At 36.2% G+C, this 21,792-nt stretch overlaps 1 protein-coding gene and 2 pseudogenes across 1 annotated transcript; all 3 read left to right on the top strand.

Annotated features, from left to right (window-relative positions):
• Positions 1-320: 320 nt before the first annotated feature.
• LOC122440866 (olfactory receptor 2AK2-like) lies at positions 321-1,301 on the top strand. Its single transcript, XM_043467550.1, is given in 1 exon segment — positions 321-1,301. A coding segment is annotated over 1 exon segment (981 nt).
• An 8,620-nt stretch (positions 1,302-9,921) lies between these two features.
• On the top strand, positions 9,922-10,861 carry LOC122440865 (annotated as a pseudogene).
• Positions 10,862-20,080: 9,219 nt separating this feature from the next.
• Positions 20,081-20,992, top strand: LOC122440864 (annotated as a pseudogene).
• The last annotated feature ends 800 nt before the right edge of the window (positions 20,993-21,792 follow it).

Raw genomic sequence — 21,792 nt, 5'->3', positions numbered from 1 at the left:
GAGTAGAAGACAAGACTATGTTTATAACAAGAAAACAAAGCTTCAGTGTATCCCCTTGAAGATATTTTAAAAGGAAGAAAATAATTTATCTTGGCAAATCACCTAAACTTTTATCTTAGTTTTATTATCAAAATATGTTGAACTTTACATTATGTAAAATCTTTATTTTTATTTCATACTTTGTTAAGTCTGTATAGTTTAATAAACATGGATTCAGTGTATTGACTAAAGGAAGATATATTAACCTAAGGTGATTCAAGAACATCTTCTCGCATGTTATAATCATCATCTTTTTCTCTTAAGGAAAGTCAATATTGTACATGGAATTCTCAGATATGGTCTGCTTTTATATTTTTGTTTAAGTCATGAATACAGGAAATCAAAATGTCAGAGCAGATTTTATACTTCTTGGTCTTTTCCAATATGGCCCAATGGACACCGTACTCTTTGTTGTCATTGCAATCCTGTTTTCGGTGGCTCTGATGGGGAATATCATGCTGATTCTTCTCATTCAATTGGACACCAGACTCCACACTCCAATGTACTTCCTACTCAGTCAACTCTCTTTCATCGACATGATGTACATCTCCACCACTGTGCCCAAAATGGCAACTAACTTTCTGTCCAATAGTAAGACCATTACATTTGTAGGTTGCGAGATTCAAGCATTTGTGTTCTTGGTCCTTGGTGGAACTGAAGCTCTTCTTCTTGGTTTCATGTCTTATGATCGCTATGTAGCCATCTGTCACCCTTTACATTACCCTGTACTCATGAGCAAGAAGATCTGTTGGTTCATGGTCACATGTGCATGGACCAGTTGTTCTATCAACTCTTTAATACATACATTGTATGCATTTCAACTCCCCTTCTGTAGATCTCAGCTTATTAATCACTTTTTCTGTGAAGTTCCATCCATGTTGCCACTGGTGTGTCAGGACACTTCTCAGTATGAACATACAATACTCCTGAGTGGACTTATTATTCTGTTGTTACCTTTCATGGCCATTTTAGCTTCCTATGCCTGTGTGCTTACTGTGGTATTCCAGATGAGTTCAGGAAAAAGGCAGACAAAAGCTATTTCCACTTGTTCCTCTCACCTGACTGTGGCAAGCCTGTTCTATGTAACCACTCTCTCCACCTATACAAGGCCACACTCCTTGCATTCCCCGGAAGAGGACAAGATAGTAGCTGTATTTTATACCATTATTACACCTCTTCTGAACCCATTTATCTACAGCCTGAGGAATAAAGAAGTTATAAGGGCCTTGAGGAGAGTATGTGTACAGAAAATGAGACTGTAGGAATTCCTTGTTGATTGAGACTGAATAATATAAAAAAACTGTGCTTAAAGTACTGTCTTGGAATATGTAAATGATAATAAAAACTGTCTAGTAATATATGAATCCTAAGAAATGTTTATGAAGGAAAAACATGATAAAAGTCTTTATTACTCCTGATATCAGAATTGCCTTGAACATTGTTATTATAACTAGACACACTTTCAATATAGAAGCTTGAGAAACACTGTATTATCTAACTTATTTAACTTTGAACACAATGAAATTCACCCTTTTAACCCAATGTTTTCATATTATGAATATTTTGAATTGGACATTTAAAACCTGCGATCCAAAGCATGAGGTTCCCAGGTGACTCAGTGTCAAAACAATCTGCCTGCCGATGAAAGGATGTGCAGGAGATGCGGGTTTCAGCCCAAGGTTGGGAAGATCCCTTGGAGAGGAAATGACAACCCACTTCAGTATTCAGTATTCTTGGCTGGAGAATCCCATATACAGAAGAGCATGGCAGGCTACAGCCCATAGCGTCGCCAAAGACAGACATGACTGACAGACCCAGCACACATTCAAAGCATATGGAATATACTTTATCCTAATATATACCTTTAGAGACACTATAAGTGACAAATTTTTATAGAAGGCAAGCTATATAATCCAATCATTCAACACATTTTTAGTGGCTTAACAATATGTGTGTCACTGGTGATAACTACATAATCAAAAATGAACACTGACATATCTCTGAAATCATCTAATTTCAAAATTCAGTATGACTGAGCATTCAAAGAATGCAACAAATATTGCATTATATCAAAAGTTATAGCTGTTATAAAAACAAAATAAGTAGGGAATTTTGGTAGGGAATTTGCCATCTCCGATAAAACTGTCTTGAAAACAGAAACTGAAAGGATGGTATTTGAGCAAACATTGAAGGGAGATGAGAAAGTAAGCCAACTGGGTATCTTGTGATGTGTTTCCTAGGTGGAGGAAGAAGCAAAGGAGCAGAGAAAATGGTTGGCAAAGTCACAGGATCAAGGTGTACACTACTGAGCTGTAGAAAATGAGTGGACATAATGGACACATAGTTTGTAATAAAATGTAGACTGGTGTAAAACTGGCATTAAAAAGATAAAAAAGATTGTTGTGTTTTGCAGAGAAGATTGAAATCGGCTATTAATCGACTGCAGCCATCTCATTGTGATAAAATTATATCTTGGACTGAAGTGGTGTTAGTGCAAGGGCATGAATCTGCCAGACTACACTGACAAAACTTGTGAAATTTGAGGAAATTAAAAGGTCTCAGAACTAAGCTAAGGCCATGGACTGCACAAGTGGAACACTGGAATTACCAAAAACTTAGTTCAAGAATACCAAACCCATCAGCATACAAATGGATAAGAAAGTTGTGGTACATATATACAATGGAATATTACTCAGCCATTAAAAAGAATACATTTGAATCAGTTCTAATGAGATGGATAAACTGGAGCCCATTATATAGAGTGAAGTAAGCCAGAAAGATGAACACCAATACAGTGTACTAACTCATATATATGGAATTTAGAAAGATGGTAATGATAAGTCTATATGCAAGACAGAAAAAGAGACACAGATGTATAGAACAGATTTTTGGACTCTATGGGAGAAGGCGAGGGTGGGAAGATCTGAGAGAACAGCATTGAAACATGTATATTATCAAGTGTGAAGCAGATCACCAGCCCAGGTTGGATGCATGAGACAAGTGCTCGGAGCTGGTGCACTGGGATGACCCAGAAGGATGGGATGGGGAGGGAGGTGGGTGGGGGGTTCAGGATGGGGAACACATGTAAATCCTTGGCTGATTCATGTCAATGTATGGCAAAAACCACTACAATATTGTAAAGTAATTAGCCTCCAACTAATAAAAATAAATGGAAAAAAAAAAAAAAAGAATACCAAAGCAAAAACATTGGATTCCTTGTTCACCTTTGATGTTAGCTCTTTGGGCTTCCTGTGTAGCTCAGTTGGTAAAGCATCTGCCTGGAATGAAAGAGACCTGGGTTTAATTCCTGGGTAGGAAAGCTCCCCTGAAGAAGGAAATGGAGACCCTCTCCAATTTTCTTGCCTGGAATATCCCATGAACAGCCTGGCAGGCTACAGTTCATGGGGTTGCAAAAGTCAGACAGTACTTAGCACTATCTTTTTCTTTCTTTTGTCCCAGTAATGGTAACATTATTATGACTTCCATTCCCTTTGAGTGAAAGCTTTATTAACAGAATCAAATAATAACTTATCCTTTGTGTTTGGTGTGTTTGCTCAATATGTTTAGAAGATCCACTTTTTTAATATCTAAATAACATAATTATTTTTATTTGCAAGGGCTGCACTCAATACACCAGCAAATTTGGAAAACTCAGCAATGGCCACAGAACTGGAAAAGGTCAGTTTTCATTCCAATCCTGAAGAAAGCCAATGCTAAAGAATGCTCAAACTATCGCACAATTGCACTCATCTCACACGACAGTAAAGTAATGCTTAAAATTCTCCAAGCCAGGCTTTAGCAATACATGAAACATGAACTTCCAGATGTTTAAGCTGGTTTTCAAAAAGGCAAAGGAACCAGAGATCAAATTGTCAACATCCGCTGTATCATCAGAAAAGCAAGAGAGTTCCAGAAAAATATCTATTTCTGCTTTATTGACTATGCCAAAGCCTTTGACTGTGTGGATCACAATAAACTGTGGAAAATTCTGAAAAAGATGGGAATAGCAGACCACCTGACCTGCCTCTTGAGAAATCTGTATGCAGGTCAAGAAGCAACAGTTAGAACTGGACATGGAACAACAGACTGGTTCCAAATAGGAAAGGAGTGCGTCAAGGCTGTATATTGTCACCCTGCTTATTTAACTTCTATGCAGAGTACATCATGAGAAATGCTGGGCTGGAGGAAGCATAAGCTGGAATCAAGTTGCCAAGAGAAATATCAATAATCTCAGATATGCAGATGACACCACCCTTATGGCAGAAAGTGAAGAAGAACTAAAGAGCCTCTTGATTAAAGTGAAAGAGGAGAGTGAAAAATGTTGGCTTAAAGCTCAACATTCAGAAAACCAAGATCATTGCATCCAGTCCCACCACTTCATGGCAAATAGATGGGGAAACAGTGTCAGACTTTATTTTTCTGGGCTCCAAAAACACTGCAGATGGTGACTGCATCCATGAAATTAAAAGACACTTACTTACTCCTTGGAAGGAAAGTTATGACCAACCTAGACAGTATATTAAAAGGCAGAGACATTACTTTGCTAACAAAGTTCCATCTAGTCAAGGCTATGGTTTTTCCAGTGGTAATGTATGGATGTGAGAGTTGGACTGTGAAGAAAGCTGAACACCGAAAAATTGATGCTTTTGAACTGTGGTGTTGGAGAAGACTCTTGGGAGTCCCTTGGACTGCAAGGAGATCCAACCAGTCTATCCTAAAGGAGATCAGTCCTGTGTGTTCATTGGAAGGACTGATGTTGAAGCTGAAACTCCAATACTTTGGCCATCTGATGCGAAGAGCTGACTCATTTGAAAAGACCATGATGCTGGGAAGCCTGGCATGCTGAAGTACATGGGGCCGCAAAGAGTTGGACATGACTGAGCGACTGAACTGAAGTCTTCACCAATATGCTGTATGCTACATTATAACAAAACAGAGGCATAATTAATTTCCAAACCTAGATAGATATAATATTGTTATTGTTCATTCACAGTTTGATTGTTTTAGACCCCATGGACTGCAGCACACCAGGCCTCCCTGTTTTTCACCATTTCCCAAAGTTTGCCCAAGTTCATGTCCACTGAATCCTTGATGCCATCCAGCCATCTTATCCTGTGATGCCCTCTTCTCCTTCTGCCCTCCATCTTTCCCAGCATCAGGAACTTTTCCAATGAGTTGGCTGTTTGCATCAGATGACCAAAATACTGGATCTTCAGCTTCAGCATCAATCCTTCCAAAGAGTAATCAGGATTGATTTCCCTTAAGATTTAATGGTTTGATCTTGCTGTCCAAGGGACTCTCCAGAGTCTTCTCTAGCACCACATATCATAGGCATCAATTCCTTGGCGCTCTGCCTTCTTTAGGGTCCAGTTCTCACAACCTTATGTGAACATTCAGAACACCATAGCCTTGACACTATACAGACCTTTGATGGAAAAGTAATGTCTCTGCTTTTCAACACCCTGTCTAGGTTTGTCATAGATTTCCTGCCAAGAAGCAATCATCCTCTAATTTCATGGCTGCAGTCACCATCTGTAGTTATTTTAGAGTCCAAGAAGAGGAAATCCATCACTACTTCCACCTTTTCTCCGTCTTTCTGCCATGAAGTAATGGGGCTGGATGCCATGATCTTAGTTGTTTTAATACTTAATGTTAAGTCAGCTCTTTCACTCTGCTCCTTCACCCTCATCAGGAGGCTCTAGTTCCTCTTTGCTTTCTGCAACTAGAGTGGTATTATCCACATATCAGAAGTTGTTGATGTTTCTCCCACCTATCTTGATTCCAGCTTGCAACTCATCCAGCCCAGCATTTCTCATGATGTGCTCAGCATATATGTTAATTAAGCAGAGTGACATCAGGACAGTCTTGCTGTACACCTTTCTCAAACTTGAACCGATCAGTTGCTCCATACAAGGTTCTTAATATTGCTTCTTGAACAGCATACAGGTTTCTCAGGAGGCAGGTAAGATGGTCTGGTATTCCCATCTCTTTAAGAGTTTTCCACACTTTGTTATTATCCACATAGTCAAAAGCTTTAACTTAGTTGATGAGACAGATGTAGATGTTTTTCTGGAATTACCTTGCTTTCTCTGTGTTCCAGTGAATGTTGGCAACGATCTCTGCCTCCTCTGCCTTTTCTAAACTCAGCTTGGACATCTGGAAGTTCTTGGTTCATGTAATGCTGAAGCCTAACATTCAAGATTTTAAGCATGACCTTACTAGCATGGGAGATGAGTGCAATTTTCCAGTGGTTAGAACATTCTTTAGTACTACCCTTCTTGGGAACTGGGATGAAGATTGAACTTTTCCAATATTGTGGCCACTGGGTCTTCCAGATTTGTTGACATATTGAGTGCAGCACTTTAATAACATCATCCTTTAGGGTTTTGCATAGGTTTACTGGAACTCCATTGCATACTAGATTTATTAACAGCAGTGCTTCCTAAAGCCCACTTGACTTCACACTCCAGAATGTCTGGCTCTGGATGACTGATCACACCATCATAGTTATCTGGTTCATTAAGATCTTTTTTGTACAGTTCTTCTGTGTATTCTTTCCATCTCTTCTTGATCTCTTCAGTGTCTACTAGATCTCTACCATTTCTGTCCTTTATTGTGTCCATCTTTGGGTGAAACATCACCTTGATAGTTCCAATTTTCCTGAAGAGATCTCTAGTCTTTTGATTTCTGTTGTTTTCCTCTATTTTTATGTGCTGTTCATTGCAGAAGCCCTTCTTGTCTCCTTCCTATTCTTTAGAACTCTGTGTTTAGTTGCATTGATGTACCTTTCCTTTCTCCCTTGATTTTCATTTCTCTTCTTTCTTTGGCTATTTGTTAAACCTCTTCAGATAACCACTTTGCCTTCTTGTTTTTCTTTTTCTTTGGGATGGTTTTGTTCACTGCCTACTTTACAATATTGCAGATCTTGCCTGTAGTTCTTCAGGCTCACTGTTTACTAGATCAAAACCTTGAATCTATTCATCGCTTTCACTGCATATTCATAGATTTGATTTAAGTCATACCTGGCTGGCCTAATGGTTTTCCCCATTTTCTTTAGTGTAAGCCTGAATTTTGCTATGAGAAGCTGATAATCTGAGCCACAGTCAACTCCAGGTCTTGTTTTTGCTGACTTTATACAGCTTCTCTCTCTGTGGTTACAAAGAATATAATCAATTTGACTTTGGTATTGACCACTTGGTGATTTCCATGTGTAAAGCCATCACTTTTGTTGTTGAAAAAGGGTGGTCCCTGTGATCCATGCCTTCTCTTGGCAGAATTCTGTTAGCCTTTGCCCTGCTTCATTTTTTTCTACAAGGCCAAATTTGCCTGTAACTCCAGGTATAATTTGACTTCCTAATTTTGCATTCCAATCCCAAAGATGAATAGAGCATCTTCTTTTGGTGTTAGTTCTAGGAGGTCTTCTAGGTCTTCATAGATCTGATCAACTTCAGCTTCTTTAGCAGTCTGTGCCCATGGTAGGGGCATAGACTGGAATTATTGTGATGTTGAATCGTTTGCCTTGGAAACAGAGATCATTCTGTCATTTTTAAAGTTGTACACAAGTACTGAATTTTGTACTCTTTTGTTGATCATGAGGGCTACTCCATTTCTTCTATGGGATTCTTGCTCACAGTAATATAATGGACATCTGAACTAAATTTGCCCATTGCTGTCCATTTTAGTTCACTGATTCCTAAGATATCTATGTTTATTCTTAGCATCTCCTGGTTAATCATGCCCAATTAACCTTGATTCACAGATCTAACATTATAGGTTCCTATGCAATACTGTTCCTTGCAGCATCAGATTTTACTTTCATCACCAGAAAACTGAGCATCATTTCCCAGTGCTTCATTTTTTCTGGGGCTATTAGTAGTTGTCCTCTGCTCTTCCCCAGCAGCAAATTGGACACCTTCTGATGTGGGGGACTCATTTTCAAGTGTCATATCTTTTTGTCTTCTTATAGAGTTTATGAAGTTCTCATGGCAAGTATACTGTGGGTGGTTTGCCATTCCCTCCTCCAGTGGATCATGTTTTTTCAGAACTCTCCACTATGACCTGTCCATCTTGGGTGGCCCTACATGGCATGGCTCATAGCTTCATTAAGCTACACAAGCCCCTTCACCATGACAAGGCAGTGATTCATGAAGGGTAGATATAATATACATATTATTAAAATTGTGAAGCAAGAAATTTATATGCTTATAATTATATCTTATTTACAACTATTTTGATTAACAGAACATCTAAATCTTTTAATAGCATAATGAACATTGGTGGTATACACTAGATACTAAAGCAATGCAAATATTTATTAAAGATATCATGCTTATTTACAAAACTTGCACAATTCATAAATTAACTTAAGGCAGAAGTAAAATAGTATTGCTAAACCATAGATTATGAAAAAAGTCCAAAGATTAAAATACTAATCTATTTTACTCTCTTCCAAAGTTTTATTTGCAAAGAAAAGATAAATGTCACATAAGATAGCAAGTTATTTGCATAAAAATCCAGTCAGTTACCATAGACACTTACAGGTAACAGAAGCTAGATGCTTTAGTGAAAAGATAACTAATCCCTGGAAGTAATGGTAATGTTGCAAATTTTATATGTAGGTGGTACTGTATTAATTTTGCATGATAAATTAATTTGGGCAAGTATTGATTGAGTACTTAGATAACAAAGTAATCAGTTAACTGAGTATGATAATTAATCTGTTAATTGACAATTAGATCATTTAGATCATATTAGATCACAATTAGATCATAATTAGATCATACATCAATATAGTTGGTAGATTGGTATATCTCCTACATTTAAGGATGTATGATTACTGGTAATGAAGTGTGAACAATCTACAAATAAAATAAATGTATTTTCTTTTAGGTTGTATATATGTATGAACTTATGAACTTTTTGTAATGCATATGTTTAACTAAATTCACACTCATTTTGTGAGGACATATTAGATTAAAATGTTAACTGTTGAAAGGTCTCTAAACTGAGAGAAAGTCCCTGTAATCAGGAAGACAGCAGCGCTCGGGCCTGGTGTACTGAGATCATGGGTTGCTTGCAAGTGTGGAAGCAAGAAATTTAACGATTTTTCTTCTCTTTCCCAGAAAACTGAGTTTTAGAACTTCTATATTTGTTTCCTGCACATTTATTAATCAAAATTTGTACATCATGACATTGACAGAACTCGTGAAACTAATTTAAACAAATATAGGAGAAATACACAATACTTATCAGATAGATCACATCAACATTGACTAAAATGAATGAATGAATGTATCTGTAGCTTCCTCAACATAAAAGTCCCCCAATTATAGAAAGTTGTGATCATCTAATAGTGTTTCCTAACTATAGGAGTAAATGATGTGTGATATACTGACAAAATATACAAAATTATAGAAATGTAGTTAGTACTACTATATATGGGCTTCCCTGGTGGCTCAGCAATAAAGAATCCACCTGCTGATGCAGGAAACACGGGGTCAATCCCTGTGTTGGGAAGATGCCCTGGAGAAGAAGATGGCACCCAACTCCAACACTCTTACCTGGGAAATCCCACAGACAGAGGAGTCTGGTGGGCTATATAGTCCATGGGGTCGCAAAAGAGTCAAACACGCCCTAGCGACAAAACAACTACTATACATACATGTTATCAAATTTATTTGGATTCAAAACAAAGTGTAATTACAAAGAGATGGAAAATAGGATGCTAAGGCAAACAATTGTGAATGCAAATGTTAAAGTCATAATTATGCCTCCCAGTATCTTTTTTTTCTATGTTATTTGATCAAGCTTTTGTAAGGAAATGCCTAAGCTTTTAAATAGGAATTTCTTAATAATTCATTGTCTTCCAGGAATAACTGAGCTATGGAAAATATAAATGTCACCACAGGAATAAATTTCATTCTTCTAGGACTCTTTAACTACACAGAGACCCATCTGTTCCGCTTTTCCATGGTGCTCATGACTTCCCTCACCTCCCTGATGGGCAATGCGTTCATGATCATGCGCATCTATGTGAATCATCGGCTTCACACTCCCATGTACTTTCTTACTTTCTTAGCCAGCTCTCCCTCGTGGACATGATGCTGGTTCTCACTATTGTCCCCCAAATGGCAGCCAATTACCTGAGGCACACCAGGTCCATCTCTTCCACTGGCTGTGGTGCCCAGATTCTCCTGCTTCTTACTCTGGGAGGGGGCTAGTGCTTCCTCTTAGCGGCCATGGCCTATGACCGCTATGTGGCCGTATGTCACCCCCTGAGATACCCGATCCTCATGAATCAGAAGCTCTGCTTGCACATGACAGCCGGCTCCTTTTGGGAGGGGTGGATGGGCTGATGCAGGCTGGTGTCACTCTGAGCTTCCCTTACTGCCACCCTCGAGAAGTCAACCACTTCTGTGAGGCACCATCGCTTGTTTGCCTTGCCTGTACAGACACCTTGATTTTTGAATTCTTCATGTATGTCTGCTGCATTCTAATGCTCTTAATCCCACTGTCTCTCATTTTGGCCTCCTTTAGTCTCATCCTGGATGCCGTGTTTCATATGCAGTCCACTGCAGCCAGGAAGAAGGCCTTTGTGACCTGTTCTTCCCACCTGGCTGTCGTGAGGCTCTTCTATGGCACTAGCATGTTTATCTACACGCGGCCCAAATCTTACCATTCAGTGGCCCATGACAAGGTGGTCTCTCCCTTTTACACAATTTTAACACATGTGTTGAACCCCCTTATATACAGTGTGAGGAATATAGAAGTCAAGGAGGCTTGTAGAAAGTGGCTGGAGAAACATTTTGAGTCATCTACATAGTGAGCATAATTTGCTAATATTGCATCACTCAAATTAGATTCAGGTTACAAAATTTCTTTCTGTCAATATACTTGGTGCTCCTTTGCCAGTTTGCACTGCTCTTTAAAAATATGTTAGATAAACTACTACATGTAGATAAATTAATAAAAGTTACATTTGTCATCTTTTCCATATCTTGTCATATTATTTTTTTCTGAACTTACCTTGTGATTAGTTGTGATTATATGTGATTTAGAAAAAATCATTTGGTAAAAGATAAGCAGATAGGACTATAAATATGTAGGTTAAAATATACGGTAATTGTGAAAGGAAAAATTCAACAACTTTGTCTAAAAAAAGCAACACCAATTAAAATGATTAGTATGTGATAAATATTATCACATAAGATAATATAGATAATATATTTATACAGATTAATTTTTTTAAAAAGGCTGAAGTATTTTTTTCACTTGTTAATAAGAGTATCTAATTAATATGAAATGCTGTAAATAAAAAACAATCATTGTCTTTGATCACAAGGAAAGTCTTAGGCCTGAGGTTTCACATTTTGGGGTTAACTGAATGGAGTTAATAATATTGGATGAGTTTTATCTCATGATCTCTTGACAAGTTTCTTTTAAGGTATTTTATTTATAAGAGAGGAAGGAAAAAAGAAAGGGAGAGGGAAGAGGGAGTGAGTGGAGAGGAAAAAAAGAATGAAAGAAAGACATGTACAGCACACAATTTGATTTGAAAATTAATGCCAGTTTAGAAATGAAAAAAATCAAATTAAAATATTCTCCTGAAAAATTTATGAATTTTAATTTATTAAAATTAATTTCAAAATATGAATTGTAATATCATCTGAATTGACTACCATATTTCATTTAGCTATCATATCATCTTAAAAATACTAATTAAAATGATTAATATTTGGTATTATTGTCACATAAATTAATATAGATATTACATTTTAGATCTTCAGGGAATAATTTTTTTTAAACAAAAGAAAAAAACATGTTGGTATAGGTTCAATAATTCTGATTTTACATGTCATGTCAGAGCTAAAGTTGTTGCTAAATGTTGCTTGAAGCTAAAATGTTAGTAAAGATGGAAGAAAAAAACCTATAAAAACAAACACAAAGCAATTAAGAAAATAGCAATAGAAGCATACGTATTGATAATTTCTTAAATGAAAATGGATTAAGTACATCAAACTAAAGATATACACTGACTGAGTGGACACAAATACAAGACCTGTATGTATGCTGTCTACAAGGAACTCAGCTGAGACCTAGGAACTCATACAGATCGAAAGTGATGCAATGAAAGAAGGTATTCCATGCAAGTTCTGAATCACAAGATTTCATTCCACATCACAAGAAAGCTGGAGTAGCAATACTCACATGAAACAAAATAGACTTTAAAATAAAAACCATTACATTAGACAAAGACATGTGCAAAATAATGATCAAGGAATCAATCTAAAAAGAATATATAAAAATTATAAATTTGTATGGGCCAAATATAGAAGCACCTCAATATAAATGGCAAATACTAACAACCATAAAGCGAGAAATCAACAGTAATAAAATAATACTGGGGCACTTTAACACCCAACTTTCACCAATGAGCAGATCATATAGACAGAAAATTATGTTCTAATGAGGTGGATGAAACTGGAGCCTATTATACAGAGTGAAGTAAGTCAGAAAGAAAAACATCAATACAGTATATTAATGCATATATATGGAACTCAGATGGTAATGATGACTGCATGTATAAGGCAGCAAAAGAGACACACATGTAAGGAACAGATTTTTGGACTCAGTGGGAGAAGGCAAAGGTGTGATGATTTGAGAGAATAGCATTGAAACATGTATATTACCATATGCAAAATAGATAACCCATGCAAGTTTGATGCATGAAGCAGTGCTCTCAAGGCTGGTGCTCTGGGACAACCCAGATGGATGGGGTGAGGAGGGAAGTGGAAGGAGTGTTCAGGATCAGGGGGGCACATGTACACCCATGGCTTATTCATGTTGATGTATGACAAAAATCACCACAATATCATAAAGTAATTATCCTTCAATTAAAATGAATAAATTAATTTTTAAAAAGTTTATGGATTTATATAGCAATCTATGCTGAAGAATACTATTTTATACTTTATATTATTTGTATATGTAAATTTTATAAGTAAAATATTTAAATATGCAATTTGCATATGCACCCCAATATGTATACTATTTATTATTATTATTTATTATTCATCCTCCTTCTCCATATGGGGTGGCAGATTGACATTAATCAGCTGAAGATGTTCGATGATTCTCAAGATTCACTGCTTATAGTCGATGCTGAAATGAATTACCAAAATTTTGTGCTTTAAAACAACAGAAATGTATTTTCTCACACTCTTGAAGGACAAAAATCCAAAATGAATTCCACTGTGTTGAAATCAAGGTGTCAGTAGGGCTCACTACTCCAAAAGGCCACAGAGAATAATCTTTTCATTGCCTGTTCTAGTTTCATGTGTTTGCCAACATTTCTTGTCTTGTGGTTGAAGGACTCCAATCTCTGCCTGTGTGCTAGATTGCCTTCTTCTCTTCTGATTTTGTTGAATCTCTGTCTCCGTCCTATAAGGATTCATGTTATGGCATTTAGCATCCATCCTGACAACACTAAAATAATCCTCCCATCTTGAATTCTTTAATGATATGTGCAAGAACTTTGTAATGTAAGACCATTGTCACAGGAGATTAGTATACCTGATAACTTGATGGACAAGTATTTAATCTACTACCATTCATCTCAACTTCAGAGAAAGCTCTCATTCAATGCTTTGTAGATATCAGTTATTTGGGAAGTTTTCAGTCACTATTTCTATAAATTCGTCTTCAGTACTAAATCTTTTCTATTCTCCCTTAACAATTCAAAGGTTAAACGATTTATCTAGTTATTGACTCATGGTTCCCCCAAGGCCTTTTCATTTTTTTCGGTCATTTTTTTATGCTGTTTTTTAGATTGGATAATTACTATTGATTTGTCATCATTATGAACAATTCTCAATCTGTCATTTCCATTTTGCTATTGAACCGATCCAGAGACGGAAGTATTATTATTATTACTGTGCTGTGCTCAGTCGCTCAGCTGTGTCCAACTCTTTACAATTCCATGGACTGTAGCTCATCAAGGGGATTTTCTAGGCAAGATCACACCATCATGATTATCTGGGTCATGAAGATCTTTTTTGTATAGTTCTAGAAGGAAATGTCAACCCACTGTAGTACTCTTGCCTGGAAAATCCCAGGGATGGCGGAGGAGCCTGGTAGGCTATAGTCCATGGGATCACAAAGAGTTGGACACGACTGAGTGACTTCACTTTCTGTGTACTCTTGCCACCTCTTCTTAATGTCTTCTGCTTCTGTTATGTCCATACCATTTCTGTTATTTATTTGCCCATCTTTGCATGGTATGTTCCCTTGGTATCTCTAATTTTCTTGACGAGATCTCTAGTCTTTCTCCTTCTATTGATTTCCTCTATTTCTTTGCATTCATCACTGAGGAAGGCTTTCTTATCTCTCCTTGCTATTCGTTTGAACTCTGCATTCAAATGGGTATATCTTTCCTTTTCTCCTTTGCCTTTTGCTTCTCTTCTATTCACAGCTATTTGTAAGCCCTTCTCAGACAACCATTTTGCCTTTTTGCATTTCATTTCCTTGGTGATGGTCTTGATCCCTGCTTCCTGTACAATGTCATGAACCTCTGTCCATAGTTCTTCAGGCACTCTGTCTATCAGATCTAATCCCTTGAATCTATTTGTCACTTCCACTATGTAATTATGCAGGGTTTGATTTAGGTCATACCTGAATGGTGTAGTGGCTTTCCCTGCTTTCTTCAACTTAAATCTGAATTTGGCAATAAGGAGTTCATGATCTGAGCCACAGTCAGCTCCCAGTCTTGTTTTTGCTGACTGTGTAGAACTTCTTCATCTTTGGCTGCAATGAATGTAATCAATCTGATTTTGATATTGACCATCTGATGATCTCCAAGTGTAGAATCTTCTCTTGTGTTGTTGGAAGTGGTTGTTTTATGACCAGTGTGTTCTCTTGGCAAAATTCTATCAGCCTTTGCCCTGCTTCATTCTGTACTCCAAGGCCAAATTTGCCTGTTACTCTATGTATTTCTTGAGTTCTTGCTTTTGCCTTCCAGTCCCCTATAAAGAAAAGGACATCTTTTTTGGGTGTTAGTTCTAGAAGGTCAAGGTGTTAGGTCTAGAAGATCAAGATGTTAGCTAGAAAAAAGCAAATACTTGATTTAGCATAGAATCTTAACTTCCAAAACCTGGGTTATGGACTCATGATGCTTCATTCAATACATGGTTTGTCCCTTGAATTTATAGGGAAAATAAATTAATCTAACTGTAATAGAATGCATATGCAATTCTGAAATATCAATGTCTACTTAATTTAGTTATTGTGACATTCCATGAGACAATACATATCAAGGAGTTAGCATAGTGCTTGAAATAATATTTTCTCTAATTATTGTCTTTGTTATGTCTGAGTTGGCAGATCTGTACAACGCTGATAAGGAATAAGAGTTATTTCAGCTTGAAAATGTAGGATCAAATAGAAGAAAAGAAGGTTATATGAGAGTCAGGATAATTTGTTTGGTCTACAAGTGTGTAATGAGAATGTATTAGGGCAAAGTGAAATTTTGCTAATTCTTTGGAATCCACATTAAAATGGAGACAGTAATGAGACAATGGACCTAAAATGTCCTTTGCTGGACTTCCCTGGCATCCTAGTAGTTAAGATTCCACTTCCAGTAGGGGGGGCATGGATTTGATTCTAGGTCTTGGAGCTAAGTTCCCACATACTGTCCACTGCAACCCCCCTACCCCCCCAAAAAAGACTTTCAATTCTGTATAATCACAGGTATTATACAACTTAAAATTAAATAGCAAATGTTTTTATACATGTTTCAAAGTGTAGAGCAACTACAGTGATGACCTGATATACTCTTGGCTTATAAATCTATCATGCATCTTGAACCTGTTGAATTACACAGACTTGAATCCATTTGGGTAAAGCAGTCTTTTTTTTTTTTTTATTATCTTATTATTTTTTTTTTTTTATTAGTTGGAGGCTAATTGCTTCACAACATTTCAGTGGGTTTTGTCATACATTGATATGAATCAGCCATAGATTTACACGTATTCCCCATCCCGATCCCCCCTCCCACCTCCCTCTCCACCCGATTCCTCTGGGTCTTCCCAGTGCACCAGGCCCAAGCACTTGTCTCAACAACACATAACAAGATTTCATCTTTTTATCCTATGATTTAAAATTTTTAAGAAGGAAATAAATTATTTTATAAACTCCATAGCATATTAAAATTGTTATAATCTGTATGAGAAAATGTTTAAAAATTGGTAATTGAAGAACCAATAGTCTTAAAGTGACTAAACTTACAGTGGTTATGTATCTTTATTCTGTGGTCAAATAACTCATAAATGATAGCTGGAGTACACAGTCCATCCCAAAGAGATATTGTATATATTAGGTCATCAAAATTATACATATGTTAAAAATAAGTAGAATTATGCTATATGTTAGTTCTCAGATAAATATTGATTTTACTACCAAGGATGGGAAACATAATAATAATATAAAATATTAAGGACAATTTTTATTGTATTTAGCCATACATGTTGTTATGCATTTATATGTATTTTCTATTGTAATCAACAATCCTAAAAGAGATTGATAATATATTTCATCCCATTTTGATACGGTCTTTAAATGTATTTCAGCTTAAATTGCCTAAATTTATCCAGATACTTATCAATGATCCATGTACTCAAATTCAAGAAACCTAATTCTTAATTCTGTACTTCTAACTCATAAAATCAGAGAAAACCATTATACTGAATCAAGGATTAGAAAGACAAAAATGGCTTTCAGTTTTCTAATATTTAATGTTCATTTACTAGTGAGTCACATAATTTTAGACATTAGATTTCCTATTGATTAAATTTGAAATATATGGATACTTTACATGGCTTTCACTTGAAAATATAAGATTGAATGGACAAAATATCTGATGTTACCATAATGATCTTCTTTAAATACTATTATTTTAAAATATTTTTTTTATTAACTGTAAATCCATTTAAGGCTTTCAAAATCATTTGTAAAGTAATTCGTCACATGAAAAGCATGTTGAGAAGCTGGTCTTAAATATTAGTTGACGGTTTTGATTCAAATAGAGAACATAAAGTGTGCCTCAACAGAGCAAATGAAGACAGTGCTGGAAGACAGTCTAGTATAAAATGAACTTCCTGGGTCTAGAAAGAAGAAAACTGACTTATCAGTTATGGTGTCAACATGCTCAAAACTCACAAACATCTTCTAAGTGAGTTTTGACAAGAAATTGAAATTTTTCCTTCATGTGATTTAAGTGTTCTGTAATTCAGGTGGTCCATGTTTCTCTGAATCTGGACTGGAAAAGTTGGAGAAATTTTATATTGTCTTTTCATACCTTGTAATTTTAAAAAATGAACTCCAAACAGGACAATTTATAAGGCTAATATAGTTAATAAAATAGATGCAAAAGTTTCTTCAAAAATTATACTATACTTACCAAGATCATAGATTCATAAGATGTACAATATATACCAGGAATAAGCAGTTTTATTCTAATAATAGTCACATGGTCTAGCATGAGAAAATCTACCAATGTAATCTAGTCCATTGACTAAATTAATAACAACATATAAGTATCTTAAGTACATGTAATACTCAATGTGAACCTTGGTTCAAACTGATGTAACAATTCAAAAATAGTAAATATTTTAAATAGGCTGGGGAAGATATTGATGATGCATATAAACAAGTCAGAACAGTGCACATAGATTAAAAAATAAATTATTTGCATCTATAAAGAAAATTCAAGTTATCCTATAGAAAATATGAACAAGAGATGTTCACCATGGATTTGAAGAAGTAATCCAAAAGGTTAATGCATACTTTTGGCTCAGTATCAATAAGGAGCTTATAAATTAAAATAAAATCAATTCTCACTGTCCCATGTTTGACCATAATTACTGCACCTAACATTATCTCACAGTTCCACATGTGGAGAAAGAATGACCAAATCAACAGTTGATGGTATTGAAAAAGTAAGGATTCAGTTGCCTCAAATCCAAAAAATGTTACTTTTAGATTGTTTACTGGGAAAAACTCATGTCATATGCAAATGACCATAAACTATACTGATAGAAAATTAGAAAGAAACTATATATTGATAAATATGCCTGCTATGTACATAATGTAATAAAATTGAGTAATAATTAACAACTTCCTAGGTAATCAATATAGTACACATAATATTGAAATAACAAAGCATGATAGTGATATGTACATGATCATACCTTATTTATAATTATTTTGATTAACAAAACATTGTATCTTTTAATGACATAATGGACTTTGGTGCAATACACTAGGCACTAAAAACAATGTGAATATTTATTAAAGATATGGTGCCATTCACATAATTTACACTACTTACCAAGTAACTTACAAAGGAACTAAAAATATTTGCTACACCATAGACTATGGCTCTAGCTCAAACATAATCCTGTAAATCACTAATCTATTGCTCTCTTTCAAATTTTAATTTACAAAGAAAATACAAATGTCACATAACCATCCAATTCTACTGTCATAGTTATCTACAGGTAACAGAAATGGAAGCTTATGGATTTGTAAAAGACGAATTAATCTCTGGAAATAAATGAAATGCTCCATATTTTATGTATACTTGTGCTATATGTCAGATAAATTTCATGTGATAAATTAATTTAGGTATTCTTATTTAATTGATTACCTAATTAAACAATCACTCAATTACATATGGTCATCTGTTAGTTAATTAAATTGGTTAATAAATTGGTATTTCTACTACATTAAAGAGTATATGAGTATTAGTAACAAACTCTGAAAGCCTTTGTTGTTGTTGTTCAGTCACTCAGTCATGTCCAACTCTTTGCAACCCCATGGACTGCAGCATGCCAGGCTTCCTTATCCTTCACCATCACCTGGAGCTTGCTCTAATGCATGTCCATTGAGTTGGTGATGTTATCCAACCATCTCATCCTCTGTCGTCCCCTTCTCCTCCTGCCTTCAACCTTTCCCAGGATCAGGCTCTTTGCTAATTAGTCAGCTCTTCACATCAGGTGGCCAAAATATTGGAGCTTCAGCTTCAGTATCAATCCTTCCAATGAATATTCAGGGCTGATTTCTTTTAGGATTGACTGGTTTGATCTTGCAGTCCAAGGAACACTCAAGAGTCTTCTTCAATACCACAGTTCAAAAGCATTTTGAAAGTCTTCAAGTAGGATCAATTTATTTATGTTCCTTTAGATTTTGAATTCCTGTATGAATTTTTAAACTTTTTCATGATGCATATATTTAACCAATTCAGGCTCATTTTTGTGAGTATATATTAGTTATAAATGTTGTCTGTTGAGAGGTCTCTGAACTAAGGAAATGTCCCTGAAATTAGGAAGACAGATCACAGTAACAATAGACATATGGTGCTGGGTTCCCCTGAACTCTACCTGTGGTAGCTGGAAACCTGGTGATTAAGATCATGGGTTGCTTGAAGGTATGGAATAGAGTAATTTAGCCATTTTTCTCTTCTCCCCCAGAAACTGAGTTTTAGTAGTTATACATTTTTTTTTTGTCTATATATTTAATTTTCAAAATCTAATTCATCATGACACTGAAAGAAATATTGTGAAGTTTAAACAAATATGGGTAAATCACATCAATATTGACTAACATGTGTGGATCTGAAGCTCCTTCAACATGGAAGCCTCCAAATTACAGAAAATTGGGATTATATAATAATGTTTCCTAACATCATGATTAAATCATGTGGCTTACTGACAAAATACAGAGAAATAATAGAAATGCAATTATTATTATTATATATATATATAATCCAATTTATTTTGATTGAAAGTAATGTATAATCATAAAGAGATGAACAATAGGGTCTTAAGGCAAACATTTTGTTGTGGAAAGGAACATTGAACCCATAATTATTCCTCCAAGTGTCATATTTTATGTTGTTTGACCAAGTTTTCTCAAGAAATTGGTCAAGTTTCCCTCAAGCAAATCTTATTTCCTAATCATTCATTATCTTCCAGGAATGACAGGAACCATGGAAAATGCAAATAACACCACAGGAATAAATTTCATTCTTCTAGGGCTCTTTAATCACACACAGACTCATTTGTTCCTCTTTCCATAGCGCTAGTGATCTTCCTCATGTTGCTAATGGGTAACACCTTCATGATCATGCTTATTCAAGTGGATCCCTGGCTGCCCACTCCCATGTACTTCCTGCTTAGCCAGCTCTCCTTCAGGGACACGATGCTGGTTCTCACTATTGTTCCCAAAATGTCAGCCAACTACCTGATGCACAGCAGGTCTGTCTCTCCTGCTGGCTGTGGTACTCAAATCTTCCTGTTTCTCACTCTGGGAGGGGGTGAGTGCTTCCTTTTAGCTGCCAAGGCCCATAACCACTATGTGTCCTTGTCACCCCTTGGCGATACTCCATCCTGATGAATCAGAAGCTCTGCGGATTTCAGCAGGCTCCTGACTTTCAGGAGGGGTGGAAAGGCTGGTGCGGGCTGGTGCCACCCTGAGCTTCCCTTACTGCCACTGTCAAGAAATGAACCACTTCTTTTGTGAGGCACCATCACTTGTTTGCTTTGCTTGTGTAGACACCATGGTTTTTGAGTTTTTCATGTATGTCTGCTGTATTCTGATGTTCTTGATTCCACCGTCTCTCATTTTGGCTTCCTATAGTCTCACCCTGCCTGCTGTGCTCTGCATGCAGTCCACTATTGCTGGAAAGAAAGCTTTTGCCACCTGTTCCTCCCACCTGGTTATTGTGGGGCTATTCTATGGTACCCTCATCTTTCTCTACATGTGACCCAAATCCTATCACTCAGTGGCCTGTGACGAGGTGATGTCTGCTTTGTACACCATCCTTACACCTCTATTGAATCCTGTTATACACAGTGTGAGGAATGAAGAAGTCAAGGGGACCTTGAAAAAGCAGCTGTAGAAACATTTTTGGTGGTCTCAGTAGTGAGCCTTATTTTCCAAAATGGCATCTCTCAAATTAGATTTAGGTTATGAAATTTGTTTTGTGTCAATATATTTTGTTCTCACTTTCCTAGTTTGCATTATTTCTTAAAGTATTTCTTCCACATTTAATAAATTAGTGAGAAATGATATTTGTCATGTTTTCATACCTTGTCATTAAATTTTTTTCTGATATTTGGATTTCAGCAATAAATATTAATGACTGACTCACTGTAGCACAAGATACTCTAGACGACAATCATGTGATTTTTTTGTGTGTATGATTTTTGTTTTAATTATGATGGAGGTGAATTATTTAAAAAAATGCATAATTATTTTATAATTATATATATGAGATGACTTCCCTGGTGGCTCAGATGGTAAAGCGTCTGCCTACAATGCGGGAGACCTGGGTTCAATCCCTGCGTCAGTAAGATCCCCTGGAGCAGGAAATGGCAACCCACTCCAACACTCTTGCCTGGAAAATCCCATGGATGGAGGAGCCTGGTAGGCTGCAGTCCATGGGTCAAAAAGTTGAATAAAAGAGGCTTTTTAGTTCCTCTTTGACTTCTACATAAGAGTGGTATCATCTGCATATCTGAAGTTATTGATATTTCTCATGGCAATCTTGATTCCAGCTTGCGCTTCATTCACCCAGCATTTTGCATGATATACTCTGAAAGAGGAGAGTGAAAAAATTGTCTTAAGACTCAACATTCGGAAAACTAAGATCATGGCATCTGATCCCATCACTTCATGGCAAATGTATGGGGAAATAAT

Source organism: Cervus canadensis, chromosome 4 (assembly GCF_019320065.1).
Source record: "Cervus canadensis isolate Bull #8, Minnesota chromosome 4, ASM1932006v1, whole genome shotgun sequence".
NCBI lineage: Eukaryota > Metazoa > Chordata > Mammalia > Artiodactyla > Cervidae > Cervus > Cervus canadensis.
Note: the sequence above shows the minus strand (reverse complement) of the source record. Positions and strands in the feature narration are given on the sequence as shown.